This window comes from Ciconia boyciana, chromosome 6 (assembly GCF_034638445.1).
Source record: "Ciconia boyciana chromosome 6, ASM3463844v1, whole genome shotgun sequence".
Taxonomy (NCBI): Eukaryota; Metazoa; Chordata; class Aves; order Ciconiiformes; family Ciconiidae; genus Ciconia; species Ciconia boyciana.
In genome coordinates, this window is record NC_132939.1 from 32,791,174 (window position 1) to 32,811,215 (window position 20,042).

A 20,042-nucleotide genomic window follows, 5' to 3' on the forward strand; every position below is an offset into this window, starting at 1 on the left:
TTGTGCAGTTCTGTCATGAACCATGTAGCCCTTCTTATTTTCAGCATGTAACTGCAGCCTCTCTAGCTTGTACAGGTATGTAGCAGGATGGCAGATAGGAGGGACCAAGCAGTGTTGGAAAGCAGTTCTGCAGTGAAGGAGGGAGAAAGAGAAGGGGAGAAATGGGGAGGGGGAAGAGAGAGGCAGATCAGTGGTTGTCTTGCAAGCTGCATATGCGTGCTTGTGCTAATTCTGTGTCAGACTAAATCCATTTTGCAGTAATTCTTTACGAATGTCTGTGGCCTAGAAATCTTGGAATCTGGATTTCCAGATATTGGAAACTGTTCTTTTGAAACAGAAGAGTTACAAGGAAAATAAAATGTCTTGTAAGACTCTTGAAATGGTCTGGATGGTGTTGAAGCGGATTAGAGCACACATTGCAAAAGGAGAAGTCAAGGGATCTGGGAAAACAGCTGTAGTGCAGTGAAGGACAGACTAGCATCAGAGACTTTCCGTTTCTTCCTTCAGCATTAAATGGGAATGACTTGGGATATCTCACTCATGGTATTTTTAGCCAGTGCCATGCAGTAGACAAACCCCCTGGGGTGCCATGTTCCATCTTGAGCACAGTTTTCACAGGCCATGCGAGATGGCGTGCATGACACCGTGAGGTCTACAGGCTGTGTTTCACAGGCCGTGCAAGATGGCCTGTATGACACGGAGCGACCTCCTGGCTCGACTCGTATGCTGAGGCAGCAGAGCACAATCAGCTTGGCTTTCTGCAAAGAATTCACAGTTGCTGCCTGTAAATCCCTCTGGAAGAAGACGACTTGATTTCTCCCTACTCTAGAAAGACTTCTTCCAGCTCAGTACCACCACCAACAGTCTCTTGTAGTGTTTCTAGGTGCCTCCACCGCAGAACTTTCCACTGAGAGGAAGCCACCTGGATGGGCACAGAGACAAGACTCTGAGAGTATTCCTGGTGCTGTGGGAAAGCAGTAGTGTTAGCATGGAGGGAAGCTGTGAGGGTGTCCTCAGGCTGATAGGTAACTGGACAGAGAAAATGGCTTTCAGAGTCTGGCTGAAACCGATGTTGGCAATAGCCCAGCCCCTGGTGCTGATGCTGAGTGGTGCGGACAGCTGCCATAGACTTTTCCCTGACATTACATTCATTCAATTACTCACAGTCTGTTTCTTTCCTTGTCAGAGTTTGCCTATGGAGGGCATCCCTACCCTTTCAGTGGGATTTTCGAGATCACACCTGGCAGTGCAGTAGAACTTGGCGAGACCTTTAAATTCAAGTAAGGGCCCTTTTCTACCTCTTCCCCTCTCCCCCCTGGTAGTCATCGGTATAGGAAGTAACTCTCCTCTGGGTCCCTCTTTCCCTCTTCTCATAAGCACCCTCACTGCATCCTTTACATGATCCTGGTACAAAGGCAGCCCTGCAGGGATTTTGGAGGTGGATAAAAGAGCATGTACACCAAACAGGGAACTGTTGAACTGTGCTGAACTGTGTTTGGCAGGGTTTAAAAGCATACTTACAAATGAATGCAGTTCTCTTTTCCCATTTTCTTTCTTTTCTGCGCTCCCAGTTTCACCTGTCAGCAAGAATGGGAGTAACTGTGTGTTACACAGAGCCAGTGCACAGGGGAAAAAACAAAACCTAGTCTTTTTATGAGTATCACCTATTTATGAATACTGCACAGAGTACCAGAAGTCATCTCATGTGTTTATTGCTACTCTGTCACAAGGGACAGGCCAGCTGCTAGAGGAGTCTGAGAGGATGCTGCATTAACGTGTTGCTCAAGGTGCTCAGACTGTGGGGCTGTGGGTCAAGGAACTGCCCATGGCAAGTGGGGCTTGACCTTGCCAGACTACCGGTTTATGTTGAGGGTTGTTGGAGACTTTTAGAAGCATGAGTGCTATTGAGAGAATATTGGGAGAAGCAATAGGTTTCTGCATAAAGTTCTTGGTCTGCTCCTTCCTGGTCCACCCCATGGAAACCCTCTCCATCATGGCAAAATCATCTCCTCTGTTCTCCTGGAAGTTTCTGTTGAGGGGCGATGGGCAGAGTGGGAGCAGACCCCCAGAGCTGAGACTTCCCTGGTGGTGAGCAGGAAGCTCTCGGGGCTGTTGCCTGTGCTGTAACCTGCTTTGTGGATAAGCTGGGGATATTACTGTGCCATTTTGTTAGTGAGAGTCTCCCATAGCCCAGACATGCATGTCCATGTTTTAAGCCTGTCCTTCTTGCCAGTGTCTGATCATTTCCTTTTCCCTGGGTATGTATCACTCTCTTCACTGTATCTTTCCATGTTTCCTGTTGTGTGTTCTGTTTTTAACTAGAGAATCCATTGCCTTGGGCACTACAGACTTCACAGAAGAGGATGTGGATAAGATTATGGAAGAGCTGGGCAAGGAGTACAAAGGCAACGCATACCACCTGATGCACAAGAACTGTAATCACTTCTCTGCTGCTCTGGCTGAGGTGGGCACAGCTATCTTTTTTTTTTTTTTGTATTTTTTGTTGCTTCAGATCTGTAGTAGTGCTTACAGAAAGGGAACTGAGGTCAGCACAGCCTGCCAGGCCAGAGCCCGTAGCCAAATCTCCTGTCTCTGCCCTTAATATTTTTGGAAGCCCTTTGCTGTTGAAAGGGATGGGATCAGGAGGTGGACATGCAGGTTTATCACGTTTTGTCTAAACTGTGTGGGAAATTAGGAGTGCCTGCGTTTTGGTTCACTGACTAGGCACTGAGCAGAAATTGGAAGGACAGACCTGGCTAGCATGCAAATGTGCATCATTTTAATAACAAGCACAAATAACCCTACACGATCTGCAAAGGAATAAAAATGGCTTATCAGTGCTCTGCAAACAAAAATTTGCAGTATTCAGGAAGCGGGTGTCCCTTTTCCTTATTTAATGTGCACCATCCAAAACCCCTTAAAAAAAGTATTGATTTTCTCATAGACATCTTTGGTGCTTATTCATTTTCATGTTCACAAAAACACTGTGAATCATAAAAGAGCTGTTATTTCTCTTCAGAGAGAACTGAAGCACAGAAAAGCACAAATTTATCCCAACTATATCCTAATTTGGCATATTTGATTTTCGATTCCCAAAGATCTGATTATTTTGGGGGGAAGCTGCCTTCCTCCTCACTCTCCAGATGAGATGTTTAAAGTGTGTTTCAATTAAGGTATGAGTATTCAGCACTTGTGTAAACCTGAATTCAGGATCTTGACCCAGTGCCAGAAAAGACATGAAAAGCCCAAAATGGAAGTGACCTTCCATAAAAACTGATTCTGTGCTTTCCATATGTGTTTTACGGCAAAAACGAAGAGAGAATATAATTCTTCACAATAGAGTTCAACTGCTTTAACAGTGAAACTTTCATTTCTCTTTCTGGAGTCCCCACCCTCACTCATTACACAACTCTCACCTTTCTTCATCATATGGGGCAAGAGTCCTATGCCAATAACCTCTTTTGCCACAAGTGTCCATTCATCCCCAAACAGGCCCATCACAGATCCCAAGAGAGAAGAGATTCTGTAGAAAAAATACTGTATGATTTTGTAAGAAAATCCCTAGTGAGATTTTCCCCCGAGAACCAGCAATTCATGACTTGGTAGTGTTAGGTTTACGGTTGGACTCGATGATCTTAAAGGTCTTTTCCAACCCATACGATTCTGTGATTCTGCGATTTGCAAGGGACCTGCTTAGGCTTTTAGGAAAACCCGTTCTCTATTGGTTTCAGCCTTGCTAATTATAGAACAAGAAAATGACTGAGACCTTTCTGTAAATGTTAGCAAATAAAAATAAACAGGAAGGAATTGTATTGGTACAAAGAGAGAATGAAGTTTCAAGCAGTACAGTGATCAAATCAGTGTTTGCCACACTACTGTTTTGGAGGCAAAGAATCAAATTGCTACAACAGAAAATGGGAACTTTAAAAATTGTGACGGAAACCCAGGAGAAAGCTGTGTGATTATTAACGAAAGCTGAAAAAACCACTTTACCTGCAGCACTGAAATAAGGTCATTGCTTATTACATACTTTGATATGTAAAATTTCTGTCTCATGTCCAAGCCATAAGCTCAAAGCCATTCTTCCTTGATTCTGCTGCTACATATCAGTGAACCCCTCACTGCCTCTTCCTTGTCCAACCTTCCAAACACAAGTCAAATAAGAGATCTTAATAAAAAACTACTAGGGTGTTTTAAATTTTGCTTTCACTACACCTTCAGTGAACATTTTTACAGGAGTGGAATTTAGGGTTAAGTTTTCCTGCAAGAGCTTTCTTGGTGGATTCTGTGTGCTCATTCATTGCCCCATAACCTGTCCAGATAATAAAACAAAAGCCTAAATGGCTAGTTCTGACACTTCTGCTCCCAGAAGCAGAATTTACTCAGGATTTAGGTCAGTTTAAATAAACCCTTCATAGGCAAGGAGGACTTTTGTTGCTGTTACTCTTCACATATGTCTGTGTTTATCATCCCTCTCTAAAGTATTACAAATGCAAAACCAGAGGAGGTACGCTTCAGGCCCAGGAGCAGAAGGCCCTGGATGGTCTCTAGCATCAAGATACAGAAAATGGAAGCTGAAATTCTTAAATAGCTGGTGTTAAGACACTAAGCAGAAGTCCTAGCCATTCAACGTGCCCCAGTCAGTAACAGGAGAAATACATGTAGCCGCCTTATGACAGATGTCTCCATCCCTTCTGGTAAACACAGTAACTTGGCAATCACTGTGTTTTGGAGCTGGGTGAGAAGTAGCACAGCTTATCTTGGGATACTTCTGACCTCTTGGAGGAAAGACTGCTTGAAATCTGTTGAGACAGAACCTGCTTGAACTGAAAGCAAGGAAAATTTCTATTCTCATTTCCCAGCATTTGAATGCTTGCTTAACTTTACGGCCTTAGTGCTTTTTTTTTCTTGCTGTAGTACCCATTAAAACAAAACAAACCCATCACATTAGAAAGCTCCAGACCCTACCATATAGAGCTATAAGGTACAGCCTTATAGTGTGCAGAACATGCTGACTACATGATGAGTGGCTCTCAAGACTGTGTAGATATGTGTCACCATAGAGGGCAGAAAACAGAACTGATATTTGTGCCCTAAAACCAGTTCTGAGATGAGTCTGTTTAGTGTTTGTATTGCCCTTTCCTTCAGACTCTTCATCTGTGAAGCAGCAATAATAATAATTAGCATATACTTATGCATAGCCATGTTATGTGGCAGTTAAAGACAGGAAACTGGAAAAAGTATTCAAAGAATTAAAAGAAAAGATGTAGAAATTTTGTTCAACAGAATAAAATTGCTCACTGGAACTGGGATTTAACTCCAGCACACAAAAGGCAGCCAAGGATTTTAAGTGAGTATAAATTCTTGGTCTCTCTGTTGCTGTAGCCCAGCTGAAATGTGATGCTATCAGTACGGCAATGCCCCTTCACCACAGAAGGGGGTGGGGGGGGAGGTAATTTTTAGGATGAAAGAGGGAATGACAAGCTCTGCTCCCTACAGTCCTTTAGGCCTTTCTGCCCAGGGGCATAAGCATCGTGGTGAGTTCAGGAGATGGTTGTCCTGAGCCTCCTGGCTAATGCCAGGCAAGTCACATCCCTGCTGTGTGCCTAAGTATCTCCCCTTGTATGCTGGGTTATTTCCTGCTTTTAAAAAGGGCTCTGAAACCTTTTGATGACCGGTCTCTGGTCTGCCAAGGTTAATTAGTTGGTTTATGGCTTGTATTGTTCTGTATCAGCACCCAAAACCAGAGCTAGAGCTTTATAGCCGTGTGGTGATGTATGAGTTAATGTGCGTTTACATAAATCTGTCTGGCAGGCCTTGAGATTTGGCTGTACGGCCATGTGTTAGGTAGCTGTGTTTGGCCGCCTTAATTTCCTCATCTGGCTGCGGGCCTGCTAATTAGTATCCATACAGATGTTGCCCCGGTGGCGGGGCCATGGGTTGGGAAGATCCCATCTGGTCACACGGACTGAGGGCAGATGTAGCCACGTGTCCTGCTGGCTGAGGTCACGATTCTGCAGAGGGAATGGGAAGGAGGTGTAAGCCTGGCTCTCCCTCCCAGGTCAGCTTTCTCAGGATCACACGGTGAGATTGTCCCCATGTCCAATTGCCAGGACCTGTAAGCCAGGTTCCCTGTCCTCAGAAGGACTGCTGAAGCCACAGGAGTCAGACTTTACTTTCAAAGTTTTTGTTTTCTTGTCCTTTATCCGTGTTTTCTCAGCAAATAGAACATCCATCCAGAAATCTTTCATCTATGTCTGTTTATGAGTGATTTTTCTGGCAAATTCACGTTTAATACAATGATGCCTCAGGTCCCACCATGATAACTGGTAACTGTTATTTTTAACAGTTGTAAAATTAGTGGTCTAAGTAGGCAATGCAGACTGACTGCTAATGGTTAGGGGCATGTCCAGACCTATGTTCATGACTATGCCCTTTGGCCATGCATCTTGAAAAATCCCTGGACTGCAGCAAGCCCAGCACAGGCAAATAAGCTCTACTTAACCACTGGGCATGCCTTCGACCTGTTATCCACCTCTGAAAAAACTCACTTTGCAGTGCCGTTGCAGCCCAATTGTGTGCTGCTGTGGCATTGAGCCTCTCCCTACAATGCCATGCATCTCTTCTGAGTCTTCTGATCTTCCCACCCACATTCACTTGTAAGCTGCAAGGGGCTTTGTTACTCCCTCATTGGCACTTAGCTCTGAATTTTCCATACTACCTACTGCAGACTGCCAAGTATATTCGTACTTGCTCAAGACTTAGATCTCTCCCCGCTTTGCCAGTTCCCTATGGACTTCTAATGAGCAGCTGCTGGATCAAAGAGGCATGGCTGGGTCTACTCACAAAGCAGCTCCTGTGGAAAGAAAACAGAGAATGCCCCAGTTTCAGCAGCAGCAGTTCAGCCTTCATCTTCTCCAATGCCATTTCATGGCAGCTTTCTCAGTGAGCAATTCAGTGAACATGCTGCATGATCAGGATTCTCTTCCTGTGGATTTCCTGAGAAATTCTTCTTCACTGGGGAACTTCGGGTTATTTAAGAAGTGAGGAACTACCAGAGAGCATAAGTCTCTGCCTAGAAAGTGGCATCTTAATTAGTTTTGACGGAAGTTCTGCCTAAAGCAAGGCAGAATTTCCTAGTGGATAGTCATGAGAGAGGAATCGGACGCACCACTTGTGCATTTGCCCAGCTTCAATTTAAGGTCGCTGGTACACACACCACTTAATACCCCTTTGTGGTTTCCCTTTACCCTCATCATCTATGTCAGTGTGGGAAGGTGAGGGAAGCTTGATATAAGTAGTGAAAATCTAGTTAGGGTTGCTTCAGCCACTCTGAATCCTGCAACATGGTCCCATGGTACCTATATTTATAAACCACTTAAGCAAATTGTTTGTGGTTAAAATGAAGAGGTTCATCAAACTGGAGTTAGCAATTTGCCTAAAAGCAGCTTGTTCATTTCATGTTGCTTATGTTGACAGTCCCCAAAATCAAGTAGTATCAGTACCACGCTCTCTGAAGAAACTGTCCAGGAGGATGGGCAATCCTTTTGGGGGACTTATGCCTGCAATTTCTGCAAAGAAAAATCAGTCAGGCCATCAGTAGCACAGCCCAAACTTCCCATCTTGTTCTGAGCTTCTGTGCCTTTCTGTGTGTCAGTACTCCAGGCAGGTAATGGTGCTGGCACCCAGCAGGGATGTTGGCATTCTGATAAGGTTATACATGTGTGGAGAATTCACTTAGGACCACATCAATATTTGGTGAAGTCCTTCTGTTTGATCATCTGTTGTTAAGTCACTATGGTCCTAACAATCCCCCATGTATACTTACATCAATATGTTCAAATGGCCCTTCAAGGAATTGCAAAATATTTCTGTTCTTTGAGTTGCCCTGGCTGATGAAAGAGGCTATTTAAACTCTGACAGATGGAAAAAATATTGGCTTTTGAACATTAGGAAAACCTTTTAAAACAAAAAGGAAGGCTAAAATAATTAGCTCTTTCCATGATGTGATTTGTTGAACTTCCTGATTTTTTAGAACAAGGACATGTGAGATAGCAAAAGGACAGAAGTTACAAATTCCTGTAAAGCAGACATAAAGGGAGAGGAATACATTTATGCTTTCAGGAAAAAGCCAAACCCCAGGTAATTCCTGGGCTGTAAGTTCCCCTGCAAGGACCTGCAGGTTTGAGGTGCCAGCCATGCCATTGCTTTGCAGGAGCAGTTGTTGCTGCAGCAGTGGGCCACAAGGAAGTATGCCGTGAGGTGCCAAGAAAGACATGCAGTTACACACTCTTCGTTACCAAGACTGTTATTTGGGCATAGATAAGGGTAGGTGTATGCAGATACAGGGAACTGTGAAATTGCTGTCAGAGGGCTCTTTTTCAATGCGAGAGCATGGCTCATGATCGCCCTGCAACTCTACAATACAATTTGGGCTTGTGGAAGGCAAATAGTAGGCAAGGCAAACGCAAAATTGGCACAGCTTGTACCCCCAAACACGTGTGAAGGAGAAAGGTTGACTGCCAGGGGTTCAAATATAGGCATATAAGAATATAAGCCCTGCTGATGTGTAGGCGTATGGTGAGTGTACAGTGCCTGAGGACAGCTTCTTTAGAGAAGATAGCAGTAACTAGAGGATCAGAGGGAGGATGAAGGTTTTCTGTTTCCAGGTTCTTCTCCAGTCTGGCAATATTCCTCAGTATTGAGTGTAAGGATCACACCATGTCACTGCAGCTTAAAGACTCTGAAAAAGCTTTTGCTGCTTAGCCCATTCACAAACAGAAGATGACTCATTTGACTTCCCACCAGCAATTTTCCATGCTTCTGAAGTTTCCTAAGATAAGCTATGGAGCTGTGTTCTTAACAGAGTGATGACAGTTGGTACAGCATGTCTCAGAAAAGGGCAAACCACCATGGGAAGGGAGAAAAACACCTTTGAATCAGCACCAGAACTGGAAGATAAGTGGAATGCCTCAAGGAAACCACTCCTCCCTTCATCAATGTGATTACTGCCAAGCAACTGGAATGATCCCTATTTAAGGAAACTCTTCAGAACCTTGCTATAGGACACATGACAGATAAATATCAGTGTGGCTTCTGAGCACCAGGGGAGGTAACCCTTTTTATTCCCCAATAGCTTTACCAGTGGTGGAATAGCAATAAAGTCAGTGGGTCTTATGGGCCCTTTTGACAAGACAGGAAGTTGATGCTCATCATAATTAGGAAATTAATTGAGAGGCACTGATTTGATTCACCCTAAAAATTGTTGATGGTGCAACTTTACTTGAGGACAGCAGTGACAGAAGGTTTTATTCTTTTATCATGTCTTTCCTCCCTCTTCTTGAAAGGGGAATGATTTCTTTCTGATTTGTATGCGTAATTTATCTTAAGTACCAGAAAAGGTCAAAACCCTCTGTATTTTGTAGCAGTTTCCCAGCCTGGAGTTATTTATCTGTCTTGCAGCTGCTCTAAAACTACCCTACTACTTTTTTCTTTTTTTAAAGGAGAAGGCAGGCAGGAGAAGGCTGAGTCTGTGTTAGTAGGACCTGTCTGGATCCCTAAGAGCATGGTCAGAGAATCTGCAGCAGCCCCTGGGACAAACCTGGCTCAGAAACACCTGAGTGATCTGGTACGAATTCCCCTAGAGCCACTGAAAGCAGAATTTGGCTGCATGACTGAGGTATGGTGAAGCACAGTTAAACATCCCTATTTGCTTCCTAAAATATCACTACTTTCTCTTATACCCAGAGAAAGCGATTAAAAAAGACTAGAACCAACTCTGGAGTTGGTGCGCATGGTTCACATCCACATGGGATCATTCTTCAGAAGGCTCTTTAAGGTCATTCGGATTTGAGGGATTAAAAACCCCTGAGGAAAACAGATTGGTATCTCATTATCCAGCTTCCTTTTGTACTTACTGATCCTTTTCACCCCTTTATTCCTTTAAATATTAAAGGATCTGTTTCCTTATTGCTCAGCATTTCTTGATCCAAAGGATTGGATCCAGGGGACAGTGCTCAGAGATGCCATCTGGGTAAATGGCTAAAATTTGAACTAATTATTAGAGCTGAACTAGGATTTTCAGAGTAAAAACAAGTCACCAAAAGCAGAGCCTTTTAGAGGGATCTGACAGTTTTATTAAAACTTTTGCTGGGACATTTTGTGGGTTCAAACAGAACTTTTAGCTAGTGAGACATACTCATCCGCAAGTAACTGAGAGCTTCCTGGATAAAGAGAAGCTTGCAGAGGTGTGGGAGAACAAGTTGGACTAAAGATTTATTTCCCTTTTCTCCTGTATTTCAGCAAAAATTCTCCTGAATATCAGCTACAAGATGTTCTGGAGCACAGAGTCCCTCAGCCTCTCCTGTGGGAACTGTCCTACTTTAATTATTTACATAAACAGAGAGGTAGCACATTTCAGCAGGAGAAGAGAGAGCCTAAATCAGAATTTGTGTGCTTGTGGTTTTAGAAGCTCATTTTGAAGCTGTAGGATTTGCAGTGATTTCCAGAGAGAGAAAAATACTTTGGGGAACTGGGGGTCTTGTTCTTGGGCTGAAGGGGCCTTGCAAAATAGGCCTAGGGGTTAATGAAGTGAGCTTGGCCCATTCTTTGTTGACACAGGAGGGGAAGAGAGTCTCCTAAGCATCTGAGGTGACTTAGGTCAGCCTTGGAAAATTCTTTAGCATCCTAGATGAGGCTGGCTCCTACAGGGCAGGGATTGTGGACCCTGTCACAGTCAAATGCTTTGCAGCCAGAGTCTTAGAGCTGCAGCACTGCAATGCTCAACCTGGGAGATAAATAGCGCCCAGTCTCCCGAAGTCAGCAGGACTCTCTCAAATCAGCCTAAAAGGATGTTCTCCAATAGAAAATACCTTGAAGATTAACAGATGGAGCCTGCACAGTGAATCCTGCAACCTGATGGTTACAGAGGACAGAAGTAGGCATCTAGCATACCCAGTATTGATGCTGACACCACAGTGATATTAAACATGCATGCCAGATTGGATGTAAATGCTTGGTGAAGCCACACAATCTGAATTTCCTTGGGAGGCAGGGGATGATCTTGGTGCAATCAGGCTTGTTTGCATGCGAATCACATCTAGGCCGGATGCTAGGGCTTCCTTCCCCTTTTCTTTGTATTATTGGTAAAGATCTGTCCTATTGATAGTAGCAGAGAGAGGCTTTGTCATTGTGTATCAGTTGTGATAGCAGGAAATACACGTCTCTCTTAACTGAAGTGCAGTGTAAGATTAAGATATCTCTGTCATTGGCTTTAGAGCTATGTCTGATGTATACTTCCCTGACGGAATGGCTGTCTTAGTTGTCCTTTGTCAATGTGGTTGGAGCTTTGGTAGAACAGAGGGATCTTACTTTACTGGTAGAGGGTGTGGAGCTGTGCTGAAGTGGCAGGAGATGGTAGCCAGTGCATATTCTTTTCTCTCTGGCTATTCACCTGTCCTTTTTCAGCCAAGGCAAAGCTGACAGCATATAACAAACTTACATCAGAATCCTGCTTTCCTTAGAGGAGCTTGACTTTCAGTAAATTCTCTAAAAAAGGCAGGTTTGCTGAATCAAGGACCAAACGAGGGCAGTTTTTTAATCATCAATGAATAATTCAAGCCTAGAGCTTTTCAGGTCCAGCCCCAGGCACACACAAGTTCTCATCATAGTGTTATTAAAAACTAGGAAGCTCTCCTTAGCCTGAAAGCTATCAGAGAGAAAGGATTAAACACCAGAGAAGGGAGCTTCAGGTGGCATTTGAGTCACAGTCAAAAGCAGCAGAAGCTTTTATAAACCAGTCTTCAGCAGATCCTAAGTAGACAAGTAATACCCGTGTTTTCCTTAGTCAACAATTGCTTTTCAGTTGACTCTGTTGTAGAGGAGGAGATAGGTGTTTTGTTGTGTAAAAGCCTATATGCAATTCCATTAATGGCAGGGGACACAACGCTCCCAACAGACAGAAAGGAGAGAAGGAAATGAACAAACAAACAAACAACCACAGGGCATGAAAGAATGTTAGGAAAGCTTTATTTCCTGGCACCTGAGCCAGTCCTCACTGAAGCTGATGGAAAGACTTGGTTCATTGCAGCAGCCTTTGAATGTTGTTAGCTCTATGGGGATCGGGCTGTGTTTGTTTTCTGGTTTCTAACTGCCACATATGTTTAGAAGCAGCTTATTAATAAAGACATCCTGCACCCATAAATTATCCTCATGGTTTCAGATGGATGCCATTTTTTCTCTTGCTTCTGCCTGTAAGTATGCACAATTTTGACTGCATGCGGTTAATAAACTGCTGTACTGCATTCCAGATGTGGCTTCTCTGCTGTGGCAAAATGAGATTTCTAGGTGTAGTTTGTGTATTAGTTAAAATTTATGAAGTATTTGGGAAGTCCTTGGAATAAAGGCTGCTATAAACATATAAACGTCTTTTTCCATCGTTAACCTCTCTAGCCTTGCTATCCTGAATGAGTCTTATAGCCCAACAGAAAACAATTAGTGGAATAACTCTTATATGGATCTTTCAGCTCTCTCAGTCCATCCTATTTTCCCTTTCTATCTACGTGTGCCAGGGAATAGTAGGATGTGGCAAGTAATTTGAAACAGGAATCACCCCCCACCCCGGGGCAAGTTTTTAGCACATCATTTCAATTTTTTGATATGGTCTGATTTTGCCACACATGCCTCTGCAGTTATTTCTGGTTTTCCTTTAAAGTGATCCATCTAGCCAAAAAGATTAAACGTGAAGATATTTTAAGAGTGAATTTGGAAAAAAAGAAAATCTCAAGCTCTTTGGGGCTGGTGTAAATGTGGATGTTTTGCACTGTCTATTTTATTTTATCCGCTTTTTGCATCTGTCTTCCCAAACCAAAAGCCCCGTGTCCTTACCTATTATAAATAAGCATAATACCCTGGAGCTAAGTTAGTTTGTACTATCTGGGGAATTAATCTCTAGTCGTACCATCATGGAGCCTTTGAGCCTTTGTGTGTGCAAATGCCTGAAAACAGATGCCTCCTTTCCAGGAATGAAGATGGCAAGGAAAAACCCTGTCCTTTTCACCAGCTGCCTGTTGATAAATGAAAAGTGTCAGGAGTGTAAATGAACTGTTTAAGTGTGTTGATAGACTTTAGAGACTGGAACCTTTTGCTTAGGCGTCCTGCCAACACTGCCAGGCAGAAGGTCTCTCCCTGTTCCTATGAGTTTCTGTATTCTCTCTTCTCATTATATCTCTATCCGCAGTAACCTGCTGCTCACTAATGTTAGGAAACAAAGCTTGAGACTGAAACACAGGATTTTCTTGGTTAGCTACTCAGGAAAAAATAGATGATCTTGATGTCCATCCCTCTATGCATATGGGTTGGCCTGGTCAGGTACAGCATGTCCATAACACTGGGAAGGATGACCCTATTAGGCAACAGCTGTTCTCAGCCATTGGTCTTGAAACAGCACCTGCTAGGAGAAGGCAGTTCCTCTTCAGGCCATCATGATAATATGAATGAATTGCAGTTGCTCATTCATTTGGTGGGAGAGTCATTATTTTAAATGTCACTAACAAGCCCAGACTTAATTATACTTAGTATTCCCAAAATGTTAATCTGTTATGAGGCCACTTGCTGCCTACCTTGTCATCCTGCAGCTGCTGGCTGTACCTATAAGTGCTGGTTACAAGGAACTTCATGCTCGAAGAGGGTATTGCCATACTCCAGTGTTGATACGTAACTAATCAGTGATGCCACTCAGAATTCAGCTCTGAATGTGGTTCATCAAGATGTCACATTTGCAGCCACTGTGCCTCTCCACTGGTGGCCTGGCCAGTGAAACTGAAATAGTGCTGTAAGTGCTGAGGTGCTATAAGCCAGATGTCTCTTTTGACCCAGAGCTATCTATTCCATTGTCTCTGTTCTTGGCATCTCTCTGCATGCAGACTCCTGCACAGAGGCAGCTCCGTCCTTCCGCCACAGGACCACAGAGGTGACTGACACGTTCCCACTGGCATCACAAGAGGAGCAAGACCGTGGTTATTAGTCCCTCCTTTAAATGCTTTCCCTTTTCCTCACTCCCAGCTGGTCTCAGGGAGACGGTGCAGATGCTTCATCTGCTTTACATGGGAGAAACGCTTGCAGACCTGGGTAGGAGTGGCAGTGTCCTGCCTACTGTGGAACAAAAAGGGATTGCATAGGAGAATGGGAGCATTTTAGACAGTTGCTTAAATTAATTTAAGAGGTTTTTCCCTTCCTGCGTTTGACTTGGGATGCTACATCCCAGAACACAGCCTTGTTAGGGAGCTCATTCAGCCTCATCTACAGTTTCTCAGCTGTACCTTTCCCTCTGCAAGATGCAGGCCATTCCTGGCTCTGCTGAATGCGTGCTGCATGCAGCTTCACAGCCCAGTGAAGCGGCCCCCATCATCTATTCTGTTGATCCCTGCAGGCTAGTTATATTCCCTAGAGTAAAAACTGTCACTTTTACACAGTAATTATACAATAAATCTGTTTCAAGCAATTGATGCTAGCATGCCAACTCCGCCAAGGTGAGACTGTGCTTTCAGGTGTGTTGCAAAGGCTGTATGTCCATTCTCTTTTGGGAACGTTATTTCCCAAATATACACCATGTATACACCAGCGTATACACCATGTGCAGCAGCTGATCAGGAGTGCAGAGCTAGAGATATGTTCCTTGCTGACGCACTCAGACTCCCTTAGCTCTGCCACCACAGGGCAGTTATACTACCAGTTTAGTTTTTGCAAGGTGGTAAAGGATGTCCCTGTGCATTGGGTTAATGGTTTATTCCAGATATGTCCAAGTGTTAATTTAATCGTGTTGCCATGCTTCTCTTTCTGCATATGGTTTTGGCTGCCCTAGCACAGCCTGAAAGCTTTGCCTGGGCAGATGTGCTGGTTTGTAGCTAATGGCCTTATTCTAAAATTCTGATAAGCATCATCTATGCTATATTTTCTAGGCCTCATAGGAGTCAACTCATGCAAACACTGGAAAGATTCCCCTTGGGCTCTAAAGGCTTTGCTCTTAAAGTGCTCTGGGGTGTGTGTTAGACTCCTCGGGTGCCAATGAAAGCCCTTTGCATTCTCTAAGGCGCACGAAGGGGAATACTGTACAGTAGTTCCAATGGGTACATGCCCCATGTGGACGCCACCTCATTTTCAGCAAGGCTGCTAAGTGGAAGTGGCAGTGGGCGGTGTTCAGTGCTGAACTCCCTGAACCTCAGTTTGAAGACAAGAACTGAAGTAATTAGCATGTATTGTTTGAGGGATGTAATGTTGCCTCTGCACATCTTGATTTTCACGGATTGGAGCACTACATGGTGCCTTTGGGAGGGCTCACTTAAAAAAAATTCCTAAGTGCCTTGAGTTATAGTTCTGTGCATGGCCTGAATTGCCCCAATTGCATCATCCAGCACAGCGCGTTCTGCTATTCTGCTATATATAATAGCGTTCTGCTATTGCATTTGAGAGCTTTCTCTTAGGATCTACAACTCCTCAGCCCTTCACTTTGTTTTGAAAGGGGCTCAGCCTGTTAGACTATCTCAGATAATGTCTAGCATATGCCCAGAGACCCAGAGCCCTCACAAAATGCAGCACATTGATAGTGGTGTCCTCCAGAAGGCAGAAGACTCAGCTTCTTCCATTGTGGCCTTCCATTTAAACCCATGTTTCCCAGCTGCTAGGCTGCTCCCCTGCCCACAGTAAAGCTTTACAGGGAAGCTTTACTGAGCAACGAAACCTAGTTCTTGGGGCACTTAGGGGAGGGAAGAGTGATGGGGTGCAGTCCTCACTCCCACGGCAGCTTGTACATTTTAACCAGTGACTGTTTAGTGCAAAACAGCACAGCTTAAGATGCTCAGAGGATCTTTCTGTATCCAAAATTAGTTGTTTCTTGATGTGTTGAAATCCTGGTGTGGATTTGACAGCTGCCCAGAAATAGCACCCACACTGTCATGTCCCATTTCTCCCTCACGTTTGGTTTCAGCCACAGATGTCTGAACTGCTGTTTCCACTTGACTCTACAGATGCCAGCTGGGTCATCCGCAGCTCTTAGGCAGAGCATCCAGAAGAAGCTGCAGCTATGGGAGACTTGGCTCTTTATCAGGAGGTGCCGCTCAGTGGAAGCTGCAAGTACATGCAGCCTCCGCCGAAGTTTCTGCCTGAAAGGGGGACGAGTCTCTCGGTGGGCTATGGCAAGCTGCGCTTGCTATCCCAAACTCTGCATTTCAGTCTGTGGCAGGGACTGGCTGGCTCTGTGGGGTGGGTAGAATAACTCACACCTTCATGGACACACGCTTCAGTGAGAGAAAGGTGAGGAAGAGCTATGCTCGGCAATGATAGCTGGACACTGTTCACAGGTTTGCAAAGCTTAGAGAAGCCCTACACGGGCTGAGGTGTTCCAGGCTTTGCTGCTAGTAGTCCAGCCTCTCATGTACTCCACAGGGTTTCCCATCCCGAACACATTTCTGCCTCAGATAAGCTATAACTAACCCCACAGCTACCTTTCAGACTTACATCTCTCATAGGCTTAGCCCTTCTGTGACTCTGTTTCTTTAAAGTTCCTTCTCCAGTCAGCTACATACCAAGAGGCTCATCTGCTTTCTTGTCAAGTGTCGAGCTCAGGCTCTACTACAGGTATGTTAAGGTTCCTGAAGGGATGGTAGCAGGAAAATTTGATATGATGGTCAGGAATGGTGATATCTGACCCATAATAGTTTATTGGCTGAGTCTGACAAGACAAGTATGTGACCCATCACAGAGAAGTTTACCCCCTTCAAAAGAGAAAAACCCACTTGTTTGGCAAACAAGAAAAAAACCCCCTAAAATCCTAAACTCTAAAAACCTCTAAAAAAGAGTTCTGCTGATGGAAACAATGGGTGGTAACAGGCTTCTGTGAGTTTATTGTTCCAGTGTGAGGTTTTCACCTGAGAATTGCCCTGAAGAGCTGCAGTAGGTAGATTTTTCTGTGGCTTCATATGCAATTGGAAAACACCCACTTCATCTTGCTTGTACTGTTTTATTTAAACTCAGTTGGCTTAATCCCATTGCAGTCAGGTTTATTTGATGTTTCTCCATTAGCTAAGTACTGCTGGATTCTCCGGCACAATATGCTTTATGGCAAGGAGGGAAAAACACAGGAACAGGCTGTAGTGTTCGTGGCATCCCCTGCCATTGCCCTTTTGCGCCTGTTGAGCATTGTGTTTTGCTGTGGAATAGTAACAAGGCTTCACTGACAAGAGGCAAGGACAAGCATGACTGAGGAAAGGGAAATCGCTTTGACTTCATCATTATCCTTAAGCTCCACAAATTGCCCTTTGCTGATTGATGGCCTGATGCCCACACACCTCCGTTCTTTTTCTGGCTCTTCTTTGCCTCACTGATTCGTTCTGGGTGAAGAAGCTCCCATAAACAAAAGGCAAACAACTCACTTCCACATTGGGAAGCGTTATTTCAGTTGCTAGGGGATCTGCTTAGAAAAGAAAGCCAAATCCTAAAACAGTATTTCCATTCCAGGCAGTCTTACCTTGTGCTGTTCTGTTATTTCGGCTAGTTTTCTGAAGAATCAGATCCTGGTTTTGTTTTCTGATTAATATCTGGGGGGAAGTCTTTATTAAGACTTACAACTGCTTGAAAACTAAACTCACATGTACACATACATCACAAGGAGCCTAAACTGAGTCACTTTCTACACTGGCAATATGTTGCCTAAGTTCCTGGAGAGGAAGAAAGAGAAATGCTACAAAATTTAGAGGTAATTTTGCTGCATTTTTTTGCTTTGGCTCAGGTTCAATGTTTAAGTAGAACATATTGAATGCAATTTTTAAAATTCAGCAGTATTCTTGTGAAAATGATCAGATATTTCTGGTGAGAAAATCAAATGGATCAGCAAATTTTTTATGAATGAGTCTTAAACGCAGGTGGAGAGGTCATCTGCTTATAGGCTCAGACAATAGCTCTAGCAATGGAAACCAGGGATCTGGATGGAGATAAAGAATTGCTAATAAAGTAATTGTCCCCAGATCAAAAATTTCAAAAATACAGCTTCATATAACTGTATCTGAGGTTAAGCAGAATGCAGCACTGGTAAGAACTGAAATAAAAGTCCTTGGGGTGTATTAGGTAAAGAACAGTCTATGCTTGTAAGTAATTTTAGCAGCTAAATGGCTCTGCTCGTTCTTTGATACCTAATGCTAATGTCTTCCATTTCACACATTGATTTTCTAAACAATGCATGTCAAAATAAAGTGAGTTCTGTAGTCAAATTAGCACGGTCACAAGTTTGCCGCCTTCTCCACACCTCATTGGAAACACCATGCTGTTGGAACAAGCTAATTGCCTTATCCTCAAGGTGACTGTTGGAGTGGGGCTTAGGTTGTTCTGCTCAGGCCATATGCATGAAGGACCAGCTAGTCATCAGCCGTAACAACTATAATGCGGCACGGCCCATCCTCTAGCAACTGCTCCAGTTGTGCTCCCTGAAAATCTCTTGAAACCTCCAAGCACTGCATTTCCATTGTCAACAACAGACATCTCGCCAAATAATCTCCTTAGTGGATTACAGACAAATACCCTCTTAGTTTTTGCAGTAATTAGTATTAAATTAAGTGTAGTTTTAGATGGGAAGAGGATGGGAGGAAGAGAAAAGGAATTTAGTATTGGTAGAAGGTGCAGTATGGACAACCTTGGAACCACTAATCCACATAAATTGTGGGACAAGGTCTGCAGGGTGGAGTTTCCTCCCTGCCTGTCTTGCTTCATGGGAGACAGCACTGGGAGGGAAGGAGAATTCGGTTGTGATGACTACTGTACCTGCCACAGACTTCAGGCTCCGGTATACTGGTGTAGGACCACAGAGGCAGTATATTTACTAAAGACAGGCTCTTGAGGCACCCTGGCTGATCAGTTCCACATGCCTCTTCTGTGTCTGGTAAGGGAAATGGTAAAATGTAAAGGGAAACTTTCCTTATGTGGCCTAAGCCAGATACAGCTACTAAAATCTGGCACCTGTATGTACGTGTGGTCAAATGCTACAGAAGAAAGGAGCTGCTGTATGCAGCAAGTTGTTTCATTGTGTTGAATATGAGATGACCTTGGAAAACAATATCTGTGCTAGCAGAGTGTAACCCAAATCAGTGCCAGGAGCACCTATGATGAAACACCGGTCTAGTGAGAAGCTAGTATTTTTCTGTTTGTTGATTTCTTTCCCGCATTTAGGAAATACCATATAAGGAGGAATTAAAGAGTGTTGTGCTAGGATAGGAAAAGGACCCCCAAATACTGTAACTTGACTGACCCAGTGTGTCAGCCCGAGGAAGAAAAGCGAGCAGCAAGGACAGCTTCTCAGGCACCTCCATCCACCTAGTCAGGCTCAGCTTCTGGGCTCCTCAAGGTCTGGCCAGCAACAGCCTAAATATTTTTCCCAAATTTTTGAGCTACTTGGAAAATGAGTGTCATTATCTTGGTTGAGAAGCACCAGCAGGCCTGTTCTTTTACCCATGGACAGCCTGGAGAACAGAGTGCCCAAAGCCGTCGAGGGCCATGAACTGTTTTCCCCAATCTCTGCTGTGATGCTGACAAGGGCTATGGCTGGCAGGGCTCTCTGTGTGTGTTGAGCAGTCATGCAGTCATTTGCATTTACAGCTGTTTCTGACTGCAGAAGATGCTGCCTACGTTTCAAACAGCTCTCTTCTGAGCAACAGGGAATTCACCCTGCTGAGGTGGTGGTGTGGATGGGGATGACATTGCCACCACGCATGTTTTTTGGTACTATTAACCATGCTCCTTTTTGGTTTGCTCCACAGATACTATGTGGGAAAGAGATCCCCCGCTGGGTGAACCGCCTGGCCTACTTCAGCTCATGCATCCCCTTCCTCCAGAGCTGCCTCCCCAAGGAGTGGCTGACCCCAGCAGCCCTGCAGAGCCACATCAGCCTCGGCCTCCACAAGGAGGAGCAGGGGGACACAACGGATGAGGAGTCCCCCTCCACCTCCGCAGCCCCCTCAGCCTCAGGCACATCGCGAACCTGTAGACATACCCGGGTCTAA

At 44.3% G+C, this 20,042-nt stretch overlaps 1 protein-coding gene across 1 annotated transcript in view; it reads left to right on the forward strand.

Annotated features, from left to right (window-relative positions):
* LOC140652884 (deubiquitinase DESI2-like) overlaps nucleotides 1-20,042 on the forward strand; it is a 57,797-nt gene extending 37,755 nt beyond the window's left edge. Inside the window, exons 4-6 of the mRNA XM_072864252.1 lie at nucleotides 1,187-1,280; nucleotides 2,323-2,464; nucleotides 19,800-20,042. Coding sequence (XP_072720353.1) covers nucleotides 1,187-1,280; nucleotides 2,323-2,464; nucleotides 19,800-20,042 — 479 coding nt within the window. The remainder of the gene's footprint in view (nucleotides 1-1,186; nucleotides 1,281-2,322; nucleotides 2,465-19,799) is intronic.